The sequence below is a fragment of the Podarcis erhardii genome, assembly GCF_964252035.2.
Source record: "Podarcis erhardii genome assembly, chromosome: 3".
NCBI lineage: Eukaryota > Metazoa > Chordata > Lepidosauria > Squamata > Lacertidae > Podarcis > Podarcis erhardii.
In genome coordinates this window covers 70,605,414-70,629,639 of record NC_138507.1, presented here as the reverse complement: position 1 = coordinate 70,629,639, position 24,226 = coordinate 70,605,414, and the positions used below count along the sequence as shown (strand labels likewise).

At 43.4% G+C, this 24,226-nt stretch overlaps 2 protein-coding genes across 4 annotated transcripts in view; both read left to right on the top strand.

The window, feature by feature from the left end:
• The window catches only part of LOC309338975 (proto-oncogene Mas-like), a 66,614-nt gene extending 48,942 nt beyond the window's left edge, over window positions 1-17,672 (top strand). Inside the window, exons 1-2 of one of the 3 annotated variants that reach the window (XM_081856537.1) lie at window positions 11,186-11,803; window positions 16,258-17,672. In XM_081856537.1, coding sequence (XP_081712663.1) covers window positions 16,355-17,329 — 975 coding nt within the window. In that variant the 5' untranslated portion in view covers window positions 11,186-11,803; window positions 16,258-16,354 and the 3' untranslated portion in view covers window positions 17,330-17,672. Of the gene's footprint in view, window positions 1-11,185; window positions 11,804-16,257 lie in introns of those variants that run through there. The other 2 variants (XM_081856536.1, XM_081856535.1) reach the window with 2 other exon arrangements.
• A 1,806-nt stretch (window positions 17,673-19,478) lies between these two features.
• Window positions 19,479-23,684, top strand: LOC309338977 (mas-related G-protein coupled receptor member H-like). The gene is made up of 2 exons (XM_081856540.1): window positions 19,479-19,607; window positions 22,596-23,684. The coding sequence occupies exon 2, from the start codon at window positions 22,633-22,635 to the stop codon at window positions 23,602-23,604; it is 972 nt and encodes a 323-aa protein (XP_081712666.1). The 5' UTR covers window positions 19,479-19,607; window positions 22,596-22,632; the 3' UTR covers window positions 23,605-23,684.
• Window positions 23,685-24,226: the final 542 nt, after the last annotated feature.

Sequence of the window (24,226 nt, the reverse complement as noted above, 5' to 3'; positions counted from 1 at the left end):
CAGCCGGCTGCTTTAATCAGTGGAATTGGCACCGTTACAGGTGCCACATAAAATCCCTTCCGCATTTGCCAGAACTCAATATTTAATGTGGCAGCACATGCACTTTGGAACTCCCTGCCTGTTTATATCAAGCAGGCACCTTCACTGTATTCTTTTTGGGGCCTGATAAAAACATTCTTGTTTAGACAAGCCCACCCAGGTATTTAGAAAGTCTGTGTGCTTTCTGTTGTGGTTTTAACTTTCTCTTTGTTTCAAATTATTGCTGTAACATTTTTTAGAAATTAATTTCATTGTTTTATCTTTTTTGTAAACCGCTTTGAGGTTTCCCCCCTACAATCAAGCAGTATGTACATTTTTTGAAATAAAATAATTAAAGAGATTGGTGCAGATGCACTGGCAGGAGCACCAAAATTGGGTCCTCCTGGTGTGTTTGCACTGCACCAACCTCCCTGCACCTTGCTCCTCTCCCTCCCACCATGCAGCTGTAGCACCCTGCTTGTGGTTAACGCTTAGCTGGAATGAAATATTCAACGCAGCAATAGAGAAATTAAAATAGTAATTTATTTGTCAGACAAATAAATAAGAGGCACAGTGGTACATGGTTACCAAGCTCTGGCCTGGCCTCCTGCCATTCTGGCCAGCACTTATATTCCCTTAATCCAGCCCCCTTTGCTCCTCCTGTGGCTGCCTCTGTCCAATCAGCCTGGTTGAAATTCCTATTGGCTGTTTGCTAGAACCAATCACAAAAAATACACCCACAAAAGATACACCCATTTCCTTGCCCTTATAAGGGAGACAAAGAGCTATATATATGACATATAAGTAATAATATATCTTACATGGAATCTTAATTACCAGCTCACCTCTTGCCCTCCTTGCCCTATTGCCTTCTAAAACAAATGTTTAATCTTACATTTTTTATGTTCAACAGATGTCAAGGATCTTGAGTTTCACATCAACATTGAAAGATTTCCTTCATTTAATGTTTCTAAACAAATGCCTGACAACTATATATCAAGACTGCTTGGATGGCGTCTTCTGTCTGGCAGGGGGGGGGGCTAGGCTCATTTGCCCCTCTGGTCTCCTATTGCAATATGACTCTATGAAATAAGAATCTAGCATTCCTTAAATCCTTTGCATAATTACATTTAAGCCAATATATTTAAGCTAATATATTTCATACATTTATCATAGGTAGCCTCTTAAAAGAATAAAGCTTTTCAAAGTAAAAAGGAAGAAACTCAGTAAAAGAGCTTTTAAAAGAAGCCTCTTCAGTTTAAGAAAGAATGGCTTTAGAAAAAGACTTCCCCAAAAATGCTCTCTTTCTTCTAGCTAAATGTTTTTCCCCATTTGCTCCTGGCCTTTGAACCTTAGAAAGAAGATCTGGCTCATTTTACTGGGAGGCACATTAGTATTATCTTACCCAGTGTTTTTTCAGCCTTGGGGCAGCATATGTAATTCTCCCTTTTTATGACTTTGAGAATTGTTTTTCTACTATAAATCAATGGGGCCCTCTTGTCTTAGGAGAATGGCCAAGGTTTTCTCTGCCTGGCATGAAACATTTGAAAATCCTTTTTTAAGCTCATTTTTAAATACAAGCCTTGATTGAAATATATAGAAGCTTTGATAAAAATGCAGGCTTATGGTTAGGTGCCTCATTCCCCCCTTTCAAGCTCAAGGACCTTCATCCCAAGTGTCCTTGATAGCTTGACCTTCATCATATTCCTGAGGTAAAGCTCTGTATAGGGCCATGATATGAGGTAGAGTTTCATTTGAAACCATCTTGCTAATTGTACTTCTAAAACATGAAATGATACATGGCATCATACATAAAACCAATACTACTACTGTCAAGAAAAACAAGCAAGACAATAGTATCCCTTTGAGTCCTGTGACATTAGGTAACCAATTGGTGAGCCATCCCATATCCCATCCTTCCCATGTTTGTACTGGGACATGTGCTATATTCTCCATCTTTGTGGCCAACACACGGATTGCCTCACCATTATCAGAAATGTTAAAGCAACAGGCATTCCCTGTCAAGTTCAAGACTCCACATAGGCCTCCCTGCCTGGCAAGTACATAATCCATTCCCATTTTCAGCTGCAAAATGGCGGCTCTACTTTCATCCAACTGTTGTGCAATAAGTCTCAAACTCTGGGCCGTTGCATTGGTTACAAGTTCCACTACTGCTTGCAATCGAATTATTCTGTTTAGATTATAAATAGGATCCCGTGCCCCTTGTATGAGCTCACCAGGATTCCAGGAGGCAGGATCATAATAGGCTATAATGCGCTCTGGTGGCCAATCATCAGTACCGCTCCAACTTTGGGTACTTCCTCCTGCTATATGAGAAATATCAGCATTCCTTCGTGTTCGCCTGGCCGAACTAGTGGGCATAATCCACATTGGTGGTAATACCCAACCCAAGAAACAAGTCCCACTCCATTTGGAAGGGAGTTTCTTGTACGCCCATTCTCCACATATCCACCACAACCATCGGGTCTGAGGTTTTTGGTACGGGGAATACAGAAGGCGAAATACCAAAAGGGGTAGAGAGTTCACAGTGCAGTATGTTAGATTGCCTTTTTCTGTCACAGTTATGTTCCACACCACTTTCCATGCGTGAATAAAAGGAGGTGCACAGGGCAAGGTATTCCGAGTTCGATAGGTAGTACCGTGTGCCCAGGTATGACTATTCTTCTTATAATCCCAAGTATAGTGACAATGAGAAGAGCCTATCATGGGAGAATCAGCTGCATCTGATGATTTATGTACACAGAATTCCCCTTGTACAGGTATAACTCGTAATGGTTTAGTTGAGTTCCATCCGGGGAAATTCTGTATTTCAGTTTGGTGTGGCATTTCGCTTACCATACCAATAGCATCTAATGGTATCGGTAATAAGGGCATACCTCCCTCTGAATCATCTGGCCCAAGAGAGCAAACAAGGCAATTGGTCCTATTTGCAACATTAGCTACCATTTCAGCTAAACCTACCCACATATTGTGGTCATGGCTGAATCCATATTTAGCCAATTTGGTCAGATTCAAGGACCCTTCCCCTTCCCAAGGGATCAGGATTAATAATAAAATCATGTTGATGTCTAGTATATGCATTCCTTCCACAAAAGATTACCTTATTGTGATAGCAAATAATTATTAGCCCCAATATAATTCCCCCAGTGACAGAAATGGGGAACCACCAAGACCAAAACATATATCCCGAGGATCCCCAATGAGTAATATCTCTGATAATTGTTCCACAAGGGGGGGGGGCAGTCAATCAATTGTATTAGAGAATCTTTCCGTTCACAGTCGCTGGTTCAGACGCTCCTCAAGCTTCAGGCGTGCGCAGGTCAGCCAGCTTCCAGGTTGTGGCTGCAGCAGGCCGGTCGTCAAATGTTGCCCGTGACCTAGCCCGTTCCCGGTAGGGCTAGATACAGGGGTTTTTGGAGAGAGTTAGTTTTAAAGGATTAGAGGGGTCACCTTTGCACGTCCAACTGCCTTCGGACTTCTTCAAACGAGAGTGATGAATCCAGGGGGTCACCTCAGCTACCTTCACCGCTGTTGGAGTAGAGAGCAAGACGGTGTAAGGTCCACGCCACTTAGGTGCAAGTGGATCACGTTTCCACTCTTTCACCCATACGCTATCGCCAGCCTGGAACTGATGGATCGGCTCGGCAATGCTGCACGGCGTGCGCTCGAGGGCCCACCTGTTAAGAGAAACAAAAACACGGGAGAGAGATTGCACTTGTCCCTGTGTCACATGATCTCCTATTTGTTTAAGGTCAGCTGGAATATCCTGAACAAAGGAGGGCGGTCTCCCATACAGGAGCTCAAAAGGTGACAACTTAAGTCTTTTTGTGGGTGCACACCGAACACGAAACAGTGTTATGGGTAACACATCTACCCATCCCAATCCCGTTTCCTGGGTTAATTTTGCCAATTGGGTTTTCAGAGTCCGATTCATTCTTTCAGTTTTCCCTGAACTCTGAGGCCTATATGCTGTATGCAGTCTCCATTTTACTTGTAGGACTCGACATACATCTTGTACTACTTGATCAATGAACGCTGACCCATTATCACTTCCAATGCATCTAGGTAATCCAAACCTTGGGATCAATTCAGTGAGGAGTCTTTTAGTTACCTCTCGTGCCTTTTCAGTTCGGGTGGGAAAAGCTTCAGCCCATCCGGTAAGAGTATCTACAAACACAAGGAGATACTTGAATCCCTTAGAAGGGACCAGCTCTGTGAAGTCCACAATTAGGCTTTCCATGGGGACGTATCCCACATGCTGAATTCCAGGAGGTTGTACCGGTCCCTGCCTGGGATTGTTTTTAGCACAAAGAACACATTTCTGTGAAATGCAAGTTGCTAATTGTGATAGATTAATAATATACAACTTCCGACTGAGACTCTCTCTAGTTGCAGTACCGCCAAGGTGAGTAGATTCATGATAATTTCTTACAATTGTGCCTGCCAGATGATGAGGTACATAAATCCTATTGTCCGGCAGGATCATCCAACCGTCCTTCACAACTGCTCCTTCCTGTTCAGCCCACTTCCTCTCTTCTGGGGTATAGTGAGGTTTAACATCTTCTGGAACTACCTCTGGTATGAGGGCTGCTATAAATCCTCCCACAGGCTTTTGGGCTGCCTCTCGGGCTGCTTTGTCAGCAGCATGATTTCCTCTGGTTATTGGATCCCTTCCTCGTCCATGACCTTTGCAGTGCATTACAGCAATCTGTTCTGGAGCCCATACTGCTTCTAACAGGATTTCTACTTCAGGTCCATATTTCAAAGCCTTCCCGTGGGCTCCGATTAGACCTCTTTCTTTCCATAGAGCTCCATGTGCATGCAGGGTTAAGAAGGCATATTTTGAATCAGTATAGATGTTTGCCTTACATCCGGCTGCCAATTGCAGAGCTCTAGTTAAACCTATAAGTTCAGCCTTTTGTGCTGAGGTGCCAGCAGGCAAAGCCTCAGCTTCCACAACTTCCTCATTGGTGACCACAGCATATCCTGCTCGTCTGGCACCTTCATGCAGGTAACTGCTACCATCGGTATAATATACAACATCTGGATTTTTCAATGGCTCATCTTTCAGATCAGGTCTACTGGAATAAACTTCATCCATTACTTGGAGACAATCATGTGATTCCTCATCATCTACCTCTGGTAGGGGCAGCAAAGTCGCTGGATTGAGCATATTCACTACTCGTAGATGAATCCTGGGATTTTCACACAATAGGCCTTGGTATCTAGCCATCCTTGGGTTCGTTAGCCAATAACTACCCTTATATTCCATGAGTGTCAGAACAGCATGAGGTACATTCACATACATCGTCTGGCCAAAGGTAAATTTATCAGCTTCTTTGACAAGGCTCGCAGTGGCTGCTACTGCCCTTAGGCATGGAGGCCATCCTTTTGCTACTGAGTCCAATTGTTTAGACAAATAAGCTACTGGACGGTTCCAACTTCCTAATCTCTGGGTCAGGACTGCCGCTGCAATCCCATTCTGTTCATGTACATACAGCTGAAAGGGTTTTTCCGAATTAGGCAATCCAAGGGCTGGTGCCTCCATAAGTCGTTGTTTGATAACTAAAAAGGCTTGTTTCTGCTCAGGTCCCCATACGAATGGGTCCTTTTCTGCACCTCGAGTGCTTTCATGTAAGGGCTTGGCCAGACTACTGAAATCAGGTATCCATAGTCTACAAAACCCTGCTGTTCCCAGGAATCCCCTAAGTTGTTTTCTTGTGGTAGGTTCCTTGATAAGGCAAATAGCTTCTTTCCTCTCTGGTCTCAATGCTCGTTGTTGGTGTGAGATGTCAAAGCCCAAATATTTGACCTTTTCTAAACATAACTGTGCCTTTTTCTGGGAAACTCGGTAGCCAGCTTCCCAGAGCAAGTGGAGCAGTTCCTCTGTCCCTTCTTTACAGGTATCAAAATCCTTTGCAGCTAGTATAAGATCATCCACATATTGCAGAACCACCTTTTCTCCCGGTGTTGAGGGGTAACTTGTTAGATCCCTCGCCAAGGCAGTGCCAAATAAAGTTGGGGAATTTTTGAATCCTTGGGGCAATCTTGTCCAGGTTAGCTGGCCTTTTGTTCCTGTCAAAGGGTCTTCCCACTGGAAGGCAAATATAGGTTGGCTCTGTGGTGCCAGCCGGCAACAGAAGAATGCATCTTTCAAGTCCAATACAGTAAAAAATGTTGCTTCTGGTGGGATCAAACTCAGCAAGGTATATGGGTTTGGTACATTTGGGTGCAAGGTCTCGATAGCCTGGTTTACGAGCCTCAAGTCCTGCACTGGCCTGTATTCATCTGTCCCAGGTTTTCGAACAGGCAAAAGGGGTGTGTTCCATTCTGATTGGCAAGGCTTAAGCAGACCATATTTTAATAGGCGGTCCAAATGTTTCTGGATGCCCTCCGCTGCTCGCCGGGGTAAGGGATATTGCTTTACAGATACAGGGGTAGCCATAGGTTTTAGGGTTACTACAATTGGAGCTATATTCTTAGCCATTCCTGGTGGGCTATTTTCGGCCCATACTCCTGGTGGCACCTGTAGAGTTCGGAGGAGCTTGTTTAATTCTGTATCCAATGTGGGTTGGACTTGCAAGGCTGACATTAGGCGCCATGATTGTTCCTTAGGTACTGAGAGGGTAATTATTCCTGCTGCTTTTGATGGCAGTTTCATTTCTGGACCTCGAGGAGTGAAAGTGATTTGGGCCTGCAATTTGGACAGCATATCTCTGCCTAAGAGAGGTATTGGACACTCAGGTATATACAAAAACTGATGGGTTAAACGATGTCCCCCAATCTGGCATTCCAAAGGTTGGAGGAAAGACCTCTTAGCTGACTGTCCAGTGGCACTTTTAATGATTACACTTTTGGATGCCTTTTTCTGCAATAGTTCTGGGAGTACTGAGTATTCAGCCCCAGTATCAATCATAAAGTCTATTAAATGGCTCCCTAATTGAATCGTGACCGTGGGCTCCTGGAAGCCTAACTTTATGGAGTCCGGTCGTTCCTAGTCTTGAGTAAAATCCTCTTCTGCCAGTCCAATGAAATTGTCTCTACTCCGTCCCTGTCCTGGTCTCTGATATCTTCCATCTCGGATCATTCCCCGTCCCCGTCCCTGGTTTCTTGGGCCGGAGCCTGGGCCTGGGCCTGGGCGTACTTCTTCCAACCTCAGGGGTTCAGGACACTCCCGCTTCCAGTGACCCTCCTTCTTGCAATTTGCACATTGATTCCTTCCCAGTGGTGGATTCCTTCCTCGCCCTCGCCCTCCATTTAAGGGGCGGTAGTCTTGCTTCACTGCTGTGGCTAGCATCACCATCTTTTCCTTCTGCCACTTCTTCTTCTCTTGCTTCTCAGCCTCATCCCTATTCCGATAAACTCGGCGTGCAATGGCCATAATTTGGCTCATCAGCATCCCTTCCCATCCTTCTGATTTCTGAATTTTCTTACGAATGTCAGAAGCGCACTGGGCCACAAATGTAGCAGTAATCATTCTACTGTTTTCAGGGGCTTCAGGGTCAAAAGGAGTCCATATACGATAGGCTTCTTGCAGCCTCTCTAAAAAGTCTCCCGGACTCTCATTTGGTTTCTGTTCTACTTCTGAGACTTTAGACATATTAGTGGGCTTCTGGCATGCCCTGCGGATACCTTGCACAAGTGTCTGGCGGTAGGTGGTAAGTCTGGCCAGGTGAATTGCATTGTTTGGATCCCAATTAGGATCTTCCAAGGGAAAGTTATCTTGGAGATGACGGTCAATATTATAAATATTTCCCACTCTGGCCTGCTCACGCAAATATATCTGTGCCTTTTCAATTATGTCTCTCCTTTCCTCAGTGGTGAACAGAGTATTCAGGAGCTGGCGGCAATCTGTCCAAGTAGGACTATGAGTATTTACTATTGAAGTCACCAAGTCCATCATAGCCTGAGGTTTTTCTGCAAAAGATGGGGTGTGTGTTTTCCAATTCATCAGATCTGTAGTTGTGAATGGAATATATTGCAGGGTCGAAGTTCGAGGTGGCCGTGGTCCGGGTTGCCCATTAACCAGCGCAGGCTCCTCAAGTGCATCAAATACTCTTCTAAGAGGGGCTACTACGTGACCTTTCTCTTCACTTTGCTCTAGGGGCCTCAAATCATAGGGGATGGTATCTGTCGCAAGGCGTTCTTTTAGCAGCTTTATACGCCTGGCTGTATTGCTTGCTGACCGAGCAAGGTCTCCCTGTAACTTCTGTAATATTTCTCTGGGACTTGGATGTACAGGGGTTTGGGGTGGGCAATCAGTTGTTCCACTAAAGGAGACTGTAGATGGAGGTCTATTAGGAGTCACAGGTGGAATAACCACTTCTGCTTGGGCTTTATTATAGGACTCCAATGCCTCCTGAAGATATTTATCATAATCTATCAAGGAATCAAACTCTGTGACTCCACTCCCATTATTCATTCCAGTTTCTTGCCTTGGGGTTACAACTGGTGGAGTGTTTGGATTAAGCTCCCTTCGATGTGGAGCATAGGGTGGAGGTGGAAGCACCTCTTCCTCTGGCCCCTCAAAAATGGGTTTGAGTTTATTTGGCAAGATTCCTTTCCTAGCTTCGGCTTTTACAGCCAATAATTTGCATCGTTTGACTTTGCATTCCCTTATCCATGGAGGATTTTTATTTAATGTGCTCAGCCAGGAATCTATATATGGAAATTGTTCTGGGCACCCTCCAGTTTCTTTGGCGATATCAGTCCAAAGTTTGCTCACTAAATTTATATCAAAAGTTCCCTGAGATGGCCATCCAGTATTTTGTTTTGGCCATTCTAGTTCACATAACGTTCTCAAGCGCTCTGGCGTCATTTTGACTCCATATGCCCCTGAGAAGGCTTTCTTAAAATTATTTAACATACACTCAAGAGGTGTATTTTCCCCCTTTGAACCCCCAACTCCCATTGTATGGCCCTGTGAAGTATCCACTCAGTCACTCACAGACGCGCTTCGTGGGTTTCCTTGCCTAGTGAAGTCGCCTTACTAGGAACCGAAGTACTGCCCACTCCACACTCGGGTCAGCTACAGATTGCTCTGTACTTTCTCACACATACAATGCGCTGGATACTTCACCACACTCTACCTCCCAATTTTTCCCTTTCCCTACACCAGATCACCATCTGATGTACCCAACCACCTAGCGTACTCAGTTTCCCCTTACTGAGACGCAGAAGTTTGATCAAGACTTCTCTTCCTCCTAATTAATTGGAGGGCCAAAAATCCCTTTGTGCACTTACCCTTGGTTGGTTCCCTGTTTCCCCCGGTCCGTCGCCGCCAGTGAGCAGGGTATCAGACAGACGAGTCTTCTGCGTTCCCCTGGAAAAATTTACCAGTGCGCGCTTTGGGTAAGCAGTTGTCCTCTCTCTTGTACCCTGCCCAGTAGGGCGAAGGGGCTGCGTTCCAGCAGACCACTTATCCGAGTCACGGCACCATAAAATGTAGCACCCTGCTTGTGGTTAACGCTTAGCTGGAATGAAATATTCAACGCAGCAATAGAGAAATTAAAATAGTAATTTATTTGTCAGACAAATAAATAAGAGGCACAGTGGTACATGGTTACCAAGCTCTGGCCTGGCCTCCTGCCATTCTGGCCAGCACTTATATTCCCTTAATCCAGCCCCCTTTGCTCCTCCTGTGGCTGCCTCTGTCCAATCAGCCTGGTTGAAATTCCTATTGGCTGTTTGCTAGAACCAATCACAAAAAATACACCCACAAAAGATACACCCATTTCCTTGCCCTTATAAGGGAGACAAAGAGCTATATATATGACATATAAGTAATAATATATCTTACATGGAATCTTAATTACCAGCTCACCTCTTGCCCTCCTTGCCCTATTGCCTTCTAAAACAAATGTTTAATCTTACATTTTTTATGTTCAACAGATGTCAAGGATCTTGAGTTTCACATCAACATTGAAAGATTTCCTTCATTTAATGTTTCTAAACAAATGCCTGACAACTATATATCAAGACTGCTTGGATGGCGTCTTCTGTCTGGCAGGGGGGGGGGCTAGGCTCATTTGCCCCTCTGGTCTCCTATTGCAATATGACTCTATGAAATAAGAATCTAGCATTCCTTAAATCCTTTGCATAATTACATTTAAGCCAATATATTTAAGCTAATATATTTCATACATTTATCATAGGTAGCCTCTTAAAAGAATAAAGCTTTTCAAAGTAAAAAGGAAGAAACTCAGTAAAAGAGCTTTTAAAAGAAGCCTCTTCAGTTTAAGAAAGAATGGCTTTAGAAAAAGACTTCCCCAAAAATGCTCTCTTTCTTCTAGCTAAATGTTTTTCCCCATTTGCTCCTGGCCTTTGAACCTTAGAAAGAAGATCTGGCTCATTTTACTGGGAGGCACATTAGTATTATCTTACCCAGTGTTTTTTCAGCCTTGGGGCAGCATATGTAATTCTCCCTTTTTATGACTTTGAGAATTGTTTTTCTACTATAAATCAATGGGGCCCTCTTGTCTTAGGAGAATGGCCAAGGTTTTCTCTGCCTGGCATGAAACATTTGAAAATCCTTTTTTAAGCTCATTTTTAAATACAAGCCTTGATTGAAATATATAGAAGCTTTGATAAAAATGCAGGCTTATGGTTAGGTGCCTCAGCAGCAGCAGCAGCAGCCCACCTGCCAGGAAGCTGGCACAGCAACTCCATCCCACCTAGTGGGCTGCTTCTGTCTCTTCCTTGTTGGCAACCTGATCCTGCTCTTAGAGACCATTCACAACATTCCTGCTTCACATAAGGCTTGCACTCCATCCATATAGAATCCCTTCTCTCTCTCTCCCCCCCCCTCCCACACACACCCTCTATTGATCTGCCTAACTGTACTGCTCATGTTCAGGATTTCAGCCAATCAAATACACCCTCCAAGATACTACTATTTTAATAAATTCATTGTATTTCGAGACAGACGGAGGCCAACAAGTAACTAAACAAAAACAGCCAAGGTTGTCAAGGATAGAAGCAACACAAGCAGAGTAGCAAAGGAAGAGGCAGACAGATAAATCAGGGGTGGGGGCAAGACTCCACAAACACTTCTCCTCAAGGAAAAGCCTTTGCAGAGTCTCGCCATAGGGAGGAGGCGAGATTCCGCAACCATATTGAGGCTCTGGCCAGTACTGGTGTGTATACAAGCCGCTGCTGTGAGGGATGAGGAGGAGATGGGCTTCAGCCAGCTCTCATCCCTTGCAGCTTTGGCTTGCTTATGCTGCGGTACTGGCCAAAACCTCAGTGCACCTGCGTCACCCCACGCCTTCTCCCCATAACGAACCTCATCACAGCACAGGCTTCCTAACAGTGGTGACTAAGTGCTGGTGCGTCTGAGCATAGTGGCAGAAGAGGCCATGGGGCCTGCAGAGGCCAGATCTGCCGCCCCACAGATCCTGCCACCCAAGGCAGTTGCCTCACCTGGCCTCATGGGCAGGCCGGCCCTGATATCGGTCGTGTTTGCCAAATAATGTGTCCACTTGAACAAGAGAAATGTGACTGCTTTCAGATTGGCAGAACCTTGTCCTCCAGGGGCATAGAAGAAAACTGAACTGACATGCTCTTCCTTTTTTGGTATTGCTAAGATGTACAGTGAAGTAAAACAACTGGTGAGGCTCTCTGGCTCCCCCCCCCCTTTCTTCTACAGTACTCAATTTGTTTTGCTGTTCATCAGATAAATTCCAACAGACTACACTGGCAGCCTAAGCCTATATACGTATACTCAGAAATAAGCTCCACTAAGTCCAGTGGGGCTTACTCCCAGGTAAGTGTGCTTGGGACCATGGCTCCAATTCAGTGACTAAGTATTTGGTGGGTATCGATTTTATGCATAGCAATGGGCACAGCAGAAGTGTGGGGTTTCTGGCCATCGTGAAGCCTTGCTTTGTGAGGAGGCAGCTTCTCTTCACGCCACCCCCAATCTCCAAGATTCCAGGGAGTTCCTGGTGCTTTACCCAGAGTTCATGCTTCCTTTAAGGAATGAGCCACAGCGGAGACTGTGGTATCTTTAGGATAGATGGTTTACTTACACATATATACAACCTGAGCCTACAGTGGAGAGGTTCACAGAATCAGCACTCCAAGAGACTCTTCCTGCCATAGGTGCAACCTAGAATAGGATTTTATGTGTTGCTATAACTCCCAACTCCCTTGTGGTCCTATAACTCCCAACTCCCTTCTCTAAGCCATATTGCTTCTAACCCTAGCCTCACTAAGCTTTGGCTTTATCTAACTCTGAATAGAGGGAGGGAGCCCAACAATTTGCCCCCTCATGGCAAGACCCTTTGATTATTTTTCCTCTTAATGGTTCATTCCCCCCCTCCCGGTTATCACCTCATAAGGAAGTTAGCCTGGCTTAGCTTTTTACATTTGACTTACATAAAGCATTAGACGTGTCAATAGCACACGGCCTAATACTGGATATACCCCAGTTTTAACATCCCAAGCCCTAATTAAATTCTAACACCTACTGGACCTAGGTACTTCGGGTGTCTGGCACCCACACATTCATAACACCATTAAGATGCTTCAGAATTTGTGTGTTCTGTTGTGTTATAGAATCCAATAAAAAACTAGCAGCAGAACAAAACAGAAAATGCAGTCAAGAAAGGAAGGGAAGGGAGAAAAGGATGTTGCACAGGAGTTGGGAGGCCCTCAATGGATATAGCTGTTTGTGCAAGAATCATAGCTGCTTCAAACCACAGGAGGGGAGAGTGCTCTTGTGTTCAAATCCTGCTTTCCCGAGCCACTGAGAGAACAGGATGCTGGACTAGATGGGCCATTGGCCTGATCCAGCCGGTTCTACTTTCGTTCTTGTGCACAATGGTGGGGGGGGGGGAGAGAGAGAGAATTGGCACAAGAGCATATTATTAAACAAAGGGGAAAAGAAAGTATATGTGTGTTGGTGCAAGGAAAAAGAAATATATATAAAGGGAGAATTCCCTGGATGCCAAGAACCAAGTTTGAAGCAAGTACTCTGGTGAGAGAACCTCAGTAGAGATAGAAAACAGAGCAAAGCAAAGCATGGAAATAGAGACTGTTAGACCTTTAAATATGTCTTCCCAAGCGACTTCCAAAATAGCCCCTTCTTCCTCTAGCATAGGAAAAGACCACATGTTTAGTAAGTTAAAAATGGTTTACTCAGAAACTCTCCAAAGGTCAGGTTCATGTGTTTTTCCATACATCAGTCAGAGAGGTAATAAAACTCCATTTAGTTCCAAAGTGATGAAAGTTCCTAAATGATTAGCAAAGGAACTGAAAAATTGCTTGTGAGATCAATACGGCAAAGCAGGAGCAACCAGCTTAGCCTCTTCACATGCTGAACTTCTTATGTAGACTGAAGGGGAACAAAGGATTGGTTATCTAGTTCCTTTCAAGGTGAGCTAAGCTTTGCAGGACAGCTAATTCTATGGTCTCAACCCCTTCAAGCATTAATTAGACTTAAGCATGTTGGTTATATGAGGCTGGTTGTCCTGGAGGCTGGGGGAGCTGCCTTCAGCTTCATTTAGAATTGGGATCAGCAGAGGGAGCTATGACACACATACCCCATCAGAAAATAGCTAAGTTTTTCAAATTAATAATAATCTGAGGAAGACAATAAGATCTGAGGTTGGGCTCTGTAAACATCTTGGAGTAATGTCCCTTAGGCCTCCACCTATACTTAACTTGTATATCTGTAAAGAAAGGTAGTTACTCCAAAACATCAGTTAGCCTCCAGTGACCTTCTTCCAAAGGCAATCCAAACCTGGTAAGGATTACACTCCTGGAACTTCTCACTTCTCAGGAAAGTTGGGTGGGTATAATGGATAATGTACTCTTAGGGCTAGCATTCCTTGCAGCCTCAATTTGGAAACACGAAGGAGACCCTTATGAATATTGTTCTTTCCACACAAAGAAATAAGGCCAGCGCTATGTGTGTTTGTGTGTTTCAGGACCATATTGGGTATGCTCCCTAAAGGATTCATCCTAGCGCTCTCTCTCGCTCTCTCGCTCTCTGCAAAATCCTAGCTGCCTCTGTTGAATTCCCAATGTCACCCCAAATTTAGAGATCAGTCTTCTGCTAGAAGTGCCTTGCAGACAGAGGAGACTGGGAGAATCCCCATGGAATGGAGTTCTGGAGTTCAGATCAGGGTCACAGATTTCTCACATTGAATACAGCAGTATTTCTCAGATAAGGTTTTGTAATCAGTCACGGAATTAGAAGCTGAATTTTTTTTTCCTTCTTTGGTTTAAATACCAGCTACACATATGTTTTCCATTGGAAGGGGAAGGCCACTACAGGGGGAGGGGAGACAAATCACTTTGTGTGGCACATAATGTATTTTGTATTTCTGGAAAGTAAGAACATAAGAAGAGCCCTGCTGAATCAAACTGGGCCAGCTTCCTGTTCTCAGCCAGCTAGATGCTGCAGGGAACAAACTGGGTGCTGCTTCACAAAGATGTTCCCTAAGAGGGTTGCCCTCTTCACTAAATTGCACTCAGCAGCTGTTGAGTTCCTGGTCTCTGCAGTACAACTGTCGGTAGGGAGGGGGAATGCATTGTCTCCTTTCCCCCCTGTCTTCCTCACAATTAGGGTTTCAAAACCCCAATCAAACATTAGCCCTGCCCCCAAATTTAGTTGGAGCCAGATCAGGATTTCCCTGGGTTTGCCCAGATTGTATGAGCTTGTACCCGTCATGCCAAAAATTGGATGGTGTCATGCCAAAGTCACATTGTGGTCCACCATATTGATTTAAAATGGTTTCCGGCATCCAAACATCAACAAATACTGCAATACTCAGCACAGGAAACTGCATGCCAAGATAGTTGATGGTAAATTTGAGAGGTGGCCCAACCTATGCCAAAAAATGGGTGAGGTCACACCAAAGTCACGTTTCAATCCCCCATCTTGATTCAAAATGGCACTCAATCTCCAAATGTCAACAAAGACTACTGCCCCCACCTGAGGAACCCTTGTGCCAAGTTTGACAATGATATTGCAAAAGGAGGCTGAACCATGACGGAACTGGAAGACAGAAAAACCACTTCCCAAAAAGATATCGTAGATTTTCATACCCATAAAACCAACGTGAAGGGGGGCAACTGCGAAATCCATATTAAGTGCAAGCAATCTTATCTTTGTTTACAAGGTTTCATTCTTTTAAAGTCCAGGGTTGGCCAACTTATGGCCCTAGCTAGAGTGACCAGTGGTTATGATGATGGGAGTTGTAGTCCTGCAACATCTGGAAGGCCTTCTTTGTAAAATGCTCTTTGTAAAATGTTGCCTCATTCCTGCTTGACGACTCTCCCACTTCACCTTAAATAGACTTGTTTCCAGGGCTGGACTTGCCATACAGCAGGGTGAAGCAAGCTGTTTCAGGGCACCATAAAAGTAGGCAGATGGAGTCAGGCATTCCAGTCTGAATGGAGCAACAATGCTTGCTAAAGTATTGGTCCTGGCAGAGAGTGGATGGGGACCATTTGTGTTCTGTACCAAGCAAATGACAACAATCACTCATTGTTGATAAGCCAGACATTTCCTTTGTATTCCAAAAATACACCTCATTTATCTTCTGCATAGTGAACTAAAGTAAAATAATGTGAGGGTTGCCATACTCCTTTCCCCAGCTCTGCCTGGAGGTGCCAATAATTGAAACTGAGATGTTTTGTAGGTAGAACATATGCTCTAGCACTTCCTCAGAGTCATGGGCTCTTCCTTTAAAAGCAGCATTTGTGAAGCCTCTTAAATTGGCCTTACAGTGGTGCCTCGCAAGACGAAATTAATTCGTTCCGCGAGTTTTTTCGTCTTGCGAAGCACGGACTTTGGAAAAGCTTCAAAAATCACCAAAGTCTTCAAAAACCTCAAAAAAGGCTACCACACCGCGTGTTATGAGTTGCTCCTCAAAGTGAATGCACGGTTTTAAGAAAAAGGAAACAAACTTGCAAGACAAAGGAAACAAACTTGCAAGACGTTTTCGTCTTGCGAAGCAAGCCCATAGGGAAATCCGTCTTGCAAAGCAACTCAAAAAACGAAAAACTCTTTCGTTTTGCGAGTTTTTCGTCTTACGAGGCATTCGTCTTGCGAGGTACCACTATATATCTATGAGGAATTTTCTCTTCCATACCTTTAGGGACTCTCTATACTATCCCCATGTGTCATTTCCTTGGAACACTTGGAAATGCCTATCTGCAGATCTAATACTGAGCAACCTAATAATGGAGTTATTATTTTTTTCACAGGGAAGACAGCATTCTTGAACATTTGGGAAGTGTCCTGATAAGAACCAAGCCAAAGGCTCATTTAATTCGGTATTGTGTTCCCACAGTGCCCAGCCAGATGCCAACACAAGCAGGACCTGGGTGCAACAGCACTCTGATTACAGAGACAAGGTCCTTTTCTAATCATACTGCTAATGAGACACGAAGTGACACTGCCAGAGATGAAGTCATCATCACCATTGTGACCTTTGCTTCCATGCCTGTCCTCATTTTGGGACTAATTGGCAACGGAGCCATTTTCCGGTTTCTGTGTTGTGGAATCAAACGGAATACATACACCGTATATATACTGAACCTGGCCATTGCAGATTTCACAGTAGTCATCTCTTACACGATATACATTGTTTTCAGTGTGATTATATGGGGGGACCTAACTTTTGAGAACTACATATATCCTGTAATTGATATCTTGGCTCTTTTTGGCTACAACACCAGTTTTTTCCTATTAACAGTCATTAGCATCGAGAGGTGTCTTGGTGCTTTTTTCCCATTCTGGTACCATAGTAATCGGCCAGAACATCTCTCGGCCATATTATGTGCTCTTCTATGGATCTTCTCTTGTGTGGTGACTGGTGTAGAATATTTCACCTGCTGGGGAGTTTATTTTTCATTTGAAGAACCATGTTACAGAAAGCATGCCATAGCAAATCTATTCCTTCTCACAATTTTTGTGATTTTTATTCCAATAATAGTCCTTTGCAGTCTAAGCCTGTTGGTCAAAGTATGGCGAAGATCTTCAGCACGGCTTTCCCTTACCATTGTTATCACAGTTGTCCTCTTCCTCATCTTTGCATTGCCACTCAGGATCTCAGCCTTTGTCGTATACTGGCATCCAGGAAAAAAACTAAATGGGGCTTTCTTTAATATTTCTTGCATTCTTAGTGTAATCAACGGCAGTATTAATCCTTTTGTGTACTTCCTTGTTGGAAGACGAAAACAGCAGAGGTCTCGGGAGACATTCTCTGCTGTGTTTCATCGATCCTGGAAGGATGAGACAGAAGTGGTGGTGACACAACAAACACACGTTCACTGAACATTGCCCATATGGGCTGGGGGCTGACGAGTGTTGGAATCCAACAGCCTTTGGGAGGCCCCAGGTTCCCCAAATCTGCTCTAGAAGCTATTAGAGTAATGTTACTGAAGTTTTTTTTTAAGTTTGAATTTCATTATATACATTAAACATATATCTAAACCAATCTTATTACAAATGTATTGTGTTACATGAGCATATTTACAACAGTCTGTAGATGAATGCACCACATTGTGCCAGGGTTCAATAAAGGATTTCCACCCCAACAGAGATCTGTTCCGTTTCTGACTTCACTCTCACTTAATTTGGCAATTTACATATGACAGTATAACCAGGACCCACCTTTAAATTTCATGCCAGAGCCCTCCTTCTGCTCTGGAGATGGTAGGCTCTCCTCAGTCCTAAATTCCTCCATCAATCAAAGCTTCCAATAAAACAGTTGATTAAAAATAAGGTATGGAATATAAATACAGACCAATATCTCAGCAGCATGCTGTTTTCACATGACTGGAAACATACTCCATCAAGCTTAGAGTCATATGAAATTTAATGTCACACTAATATAATCGTTACAACAGCACAAGCATTTCTGCTTTCCAGTGGAACAGTCTACCATTTCCCTGCCTGTGTGCTATTCTAGGGGTTCTCCTGACCCTCCCCCCCCAAAAGAGCTGATTCAGAGAGAGCAGAGGGGCATGAGGAGAGGACCAGTTGTGCTGACTCCCACTACTGCAATTATTTTTTGAATCTTGCCCAAAGAAATCAATGAGACTTAAGTTTGTCTTAAATTTTCTTAGGGAGCAAATTCTACATTACTGTATAGGTGCCACCAAAAAAAATACTCCCAGAGCTGTATTTCAAGTAGTTGTTAATCATGCACAAGGTGGAAGCGGCAGTTGAAATAACAGCTCTCAAGCAGATCCCAACTCAAAGAGTTCAGGGAAGAGATTATATTCTATTCTATATCTAGTATGAGATCATTTGGGGCACTGGAAGTTAAAATGAATTGTATTTGGCCTAGAAATACATTGATGACCAACAAAGTAAATACAAAATCAGTGTAAAGAGGATATTTTGCAGCTAATACAATAAATAGTAAAGCCAGGCTGCTGCATTCAGAACAAATTGACATTTCTGAGCTGTCCTAAAAGGCAGTTACACACAGGGTGCATTCTAGAGGTTGTATTCAACCTAGGGCTAAGGCAAACATTCTGCCAGTGCAAGTTGTCTCTCTCTCTCTGCACAATTGAACATCCCCCCCCCCATAAACCTTGAGTTTGTTCTGGTGTTCCCCACCCCCAACTTTCAGGATCGGATTTGTGGACACTGCAGGACACGGTAGAAAATATAGAGGAAAGTCCCTGTGTGCAAGCTGAAGGTGTCCACTCAATGCATTTTTTTTTTAGTTGAATACTGTCCTAGTAGTCATTTCAAGAGATTTCCAAAGCGTACAAAACAGTGACCCAGTACCTTTGTCTTTAGAAAGGGGTACAGCTGATTATGTGGTGCCAGAAATTACTGGATGACATCACCCTGTGGCTTCATATTATCATTATTTATTAATCTCAAAGAGATATTAAGAAGCATTAACAGTTGAAGATATTAAGAGTTGTAACCAGTGCTATTTTTCTAGAAAAAGAGGTTCCAGAACTTACAATGAATGCCTCCCTTGTTCTCTTATAATGGCAATGGTGCCCACCTGAGAGGTACCTGAAATGAGTTCCAGTTAGTTTTGACTAAGAAAAAGCCCTGGTTGTAACTTTATAAAGCCACATATGAGAGTTCTAACATGGAAAGCAGTAGCATAGTACCATATTTTTAATATTTTGTTGGAAGCCGCCCAGAGTGGCTGTGGAAACCACTTATTATTAAAATTATTATCACCACTTTCAAGTATCTTCCCGCCAGCAGAACCACAATGAGATTGCTAGAAGAAACTATGCTTATGGTATCAAAGTTGCTGAGAGGACCAGGGGGGATGTATCTCTATCTTTGCCCAAGAGCAGGTTATCTATAATTATCATAATCATCATCTACCAGGCTGATCAAGAAAGTCTCCATCTGAAACTGGAGTAGGAAGCTGCATCCAGTGTAATGATATTGTGATCTTCACAATACTGCAGCTAACAGTTCTTGTGAGGTCATGAAAATCTCATATTGTTTGTTACATAGGGCGCCCATCATCATACTGAGGAGGGCCGTACAATTGCAGCAGTACAGTTTTAAGAAGGACAGAAGCATCAACACAGGAAGTTGAAAAGAAAACTGGAGAGCAATCACGGTAGTATTCATATTTCTGTCTTCCAATTGCTCTTACTAATTTTATTAAAAGAAAGGCCAAGAGTTTCATTACTCACATGCGTCTGTTTAAAAGGCATCACAGAGGAGAATTTTTAAGGAGCACAGTGTCAAACAGATCACTGCTGTACCTTGAGTGGAAATGGAGGGATGAGGGAAACAAAGGTAAAGTGAGGATGTCTTATTTCCATCAGGCACTTGCCTCTGAAGCCTTCTCTACAGAAATAAGGTTAACATTTATTTCCAGTTCACTGGCATAGGGAGATAAATACTTTAGAAGGCACATTTCTAGTATGGTGTACAGATTTCTAGACCACCAGTCTTAATAGTCAAATATGAGCGGGCCCCTCAGTTCAATCATCTATTACTTCACAATAGCTAGAGACTTTGCCCAGACTTTTGCTTCACTGGGATGGAGTTGCTTCAGTCTACTGATCTTGCCCTTAGTCTAAGAGGTATGTCTGGTCCAGGAGAAGATAAAACCATGACCACTCAGAAAGATATGCCTTCTGGAAAGTCAGACATAGAGCTGAAGTCTTAGAGCTGAGGGTGTCACATTCCCTTCTCTCATTCTTCTCCTGTTTTGATCCTGAGTAGGGGTTGTCCTGGGGTGCCCTGCTGACATTCATAGGAAAACAGTTGCTCATTTCCCATTTGCCATTAAGCAAAGAGTAGTGTGCCCATGTTCCCAAATCATAAATATAAGCAAAATTAACAGAGGATTTAAAAGTTAGGCTGTGGAAACCAAGACACTGGGTCCTTTGGAGGAATGTTGCCTCCTGCCAAATACAAACCTGATACACAAAAAGAAGGGTTCATGAGGATTTAAGGATGGCATGGGAAGTATCTTTTAGCTGTCCGATGGGCAAATATGGCATACCATTCATGTTTTCAAGAGAGAAGCATAACTGCTTTCATGTAAAGTGATGGACAAGTAGTAAATACCTATTCCCAAGTCATGAAGGCATTCCAAAATACCCTGAAATAATCGCTTGAAAAACATATTCTGTCATTGCTCAGACAAAAACAGTTGCTTGGATCCCAAATTACCATGAATTCCCCTTCTACTTTTCTCACAGGATAGGAGAAAGAGTTGGTTTTTGCCAGTTCTCTCTCCCTCCCTTCCCATAGTCCTCCTTAATCCCTTAAAATCTGGGCTGCCAATAAAAGACATGGAGGTTCACATGAGCCCCTCGGGCTGCATGTCAAACCAAAGCAGTATTATATTTTGATATTCCCATTAACTCATTTCTTCTTTCACAATAATTTTATTACATAAAAACTGAATTCCAAATTTGGTACTGTACATGCTAATAAAGTTGCCCAGTCTAGTTACCAATTCAGATATATTGTATTTTATTGCAGCTATTCATTACAGGATGCTAGTATTTAGGTGAAATTGGGTTAGTGTGAAACTGATAATCTTAGGCTAAGATAATTACACCTATTTCATTGTTTTTCAACATTTGGTATTAAATATTTCCATGCAGTAGGGAAAATGTGCTGTGTTGTGACTATTTTCTGTTCTTTATAATTGTCCATGCAACAATTTACTTCACAATAGCAGATGCCATCTGCAGTGAGAAAATTAGCTATGTTATATTTTAAACAGAGGCACCTGCAGGAAATAATAATCAATGACAGCCTTCCTCAACCTGATGCCCACCTGCTATTTTTGATGATGATGATGATGATGATATATTTTCACCCTGCCCATCTGGCTGGGTTTCCACAGCCACTCTGGATGGCTTCCAACAAAATATTAAAAATACAGTGGTACCTCGGGTTACATACGCTTCAGGTTACAGACTCTGCTAACCCAGAAATAGTGCTTCAGGTTAAGAACTTTGCTTCAGGATGAGAACAAAAATCGTGCTCTGGCAGCGTGGCAGCAGCAGGAGGCCCCATTAGCTAAAGTGGTGCTTCAGGTTAAGAACAGTTTCAAGCTAAGTATGGACCTCCGGAATGAATTAAGTACTTAACCCGAGGTACCACTGTACAATAAAGCATCAGACATTCAAAACTTCCCTAAATAGGGCTGCCTGCAGATATTTTCTAAAAGTCAGAAAGTTGTTTATTTTCTTGACATCTGATGGGAGGGCGTTCCACAGGGCAGGTGCCACTACCAAGAAGGCCCTCTGCCTGGTTCCCTACAACCTCACTTCTTGCAGGGAGGGAACCGCCAGAAGGCCCTTGGAGCTGGACCTCAGTGTCTGGGCTGAACGATGGGGGTGGATACGCTCCTTCAGGTATACTGGGCCGAGGCTGTTTAGGGCTTTAAAGGTCAACACCAACACTTTTAATTGTGCTCAGAAACGTACTGGGAACCAATGTAGGTCTTTCAAGACTGGTGTTATGTGGTCTCGGCGGCCGCTCCCAGTCATCAGTCTGGCTGCCGCATTCTGGATTAGTTGTAGTTTCTGGGACACCTTCAAAGGCAGGCCCATGTAGAGCGCATTGCAGTAGTCCTAGTGGGAGATAACTAGAGCATGCACCACTCTGGCAGGTAGGGTCTCAGCCTGCGTACCTGATGGAGCTGGTAGACAGCTGCCCTGGACACAGAATTGACCTGCGCCTCCATGGACAGCTGTGAGTCCAAAATGACTCCCAGGCTGCGCACCTTATTACAACTCCCATGAGCCCCATCCAGCATGGCCAGTGGACAGGGATGATGGAAGTTGCAGTCAAAATGTTTGGAGGGCACCAGGTTGTGCAAGGCTGTTTCATTTGGATGAGTTATGCATACTAAGGTTTTACTGCAGAAACTGATGAAAGGTCATACCAGTTTTTGTAGGCCTGTGCTCTCTAAAGAAAGACACAAAGTCCAGTATGTAGAAGAAAGCCATGGGAGAAAATTCCAAAGTGGCAAGTGGAATATTGTAATACAAACATTCTTGCCTTGACGGTTTCCTACCTCTATCACTACTTCACAACACCATAATAATGACAATTTGTGTTTGATTTTTGGCAGGTTGAAGAGAATTGCTTCATACATTAACAGTCCCAAGATGGCAGAGTCATACTCCTTGTCTTTCCACACTATTGGTGGAGTCAAAAACCCCGCAGGACAACTGGATACTGGCTACGCCATGCAAAGAACAATTATGATAATAACTATTCCAATTTGTGCTTTAGGATTACTTGGCAATGGAATTGTCTTCTGGCTTCTTTGGAACAGGATTCAGAAAACTAACTTCACTGTGTATTTCCTGAATATGGCAGTTGCTGATCTTACTGTACTCTCCTATTATGTAACAGCTTTCGTTTTATTTTTGAAATCTGTTCCGATCAGCATATACCATTTACATATAGTAGAGTTGGTGCATTCATTTGGATTCAATGCCAGCACCTATCTGCTTACAGCTATTGCAGCTGAAAGATACCTCATGGTCTTTTTCCCAGTTTGGTATCAAGCTAGACGGCCAAAGTATCTCTCTGAAATTATGTGCACCATTTTATGGGGTCTGTCCGGCCTGATGTCACTGGTGTTGTATTGTGCCTGCTATCTACAATTTGAGTCCACGGTCAACGAAAAGAACGCAAGTTGTGAGCCTTCAAAAATGTTCAGAGTGATATTCAACCTCCTGGTTTGTCTTCCCATCATGGTCTTTTCCACTTTGATCCTTCTGATCAGAATGCTGAGGACAGAGCAAACGCCTCCGGCAAAGCTGGACATCACCATTGTGGCCACAGTTCTCCTCTTTATTCTGTTTGCTGCTTCCGTGAGGATCATTGATATCATGGCACGTTGGGTTCCAACCATACATGTACCAGTGCTCTTTTTAATCTTACATTTTCTTGATTCCATAGACAGCAGTGGAAACCCTTTTGTATATCTTTTTGTTGGATATACAACAAAAGGAGAGGTTGGCAACAAGCCCATCCAGACATATCTTGAGAGAGCTTTCTTGGATGAAGGAACTGAGAGTGCTCCAATGAATACAGGAAAGGCTGTGACCTGGGCCTCAGACATAAGATAGAAAGGATTATATGTAGAGGTATATTGCAAAATTATTCTACACGTGGGAATACTAGCTCCAGAATAAATGTATTACAGATACTTTAGATTCTTCCTTAATTCTAATAATTCTCTAGGCTCCTATTCCGATTCCTCACCTAGGAGTCTTCCTGGTCCTTAGCCATTTGTGCCTTGTCATGTGATAGAGAATAAGGAAAGTGAGGAAAGGACAGAGGAAAGTAGAGGTGTAAGAGTACATGAGCCTTGCTGGGGCATAAGTGAGTTGGTTGCTTCTCAAGGTGGTTCATCAACAAGCATCTGGAAGAAAGGAAGTGAATCTTGAATACAAAGGCAGACGGTCTGCAGATGACCCAGATAAGAGATCTGTACAGAGGAGTTAATGTAAAAGTGCAGCTTAAAGGTCAATAAAATATAAACTGAAAATAAGCTCCAGCTAGTAAGGATTGTTGCTGGGGCAGTGGTTCTCAAACTTTTTCCTCTGGGCCACACTTTCAGAAAATTTTTTTGCTTTCAGTACACTGAATGTTTTATCAATAATAAATACTTTGGAAAACAAAAAGAAACAACTCCTAGCAGTAATACGATTTATAACATACTGTAGAACACAACTACTTTATAATATG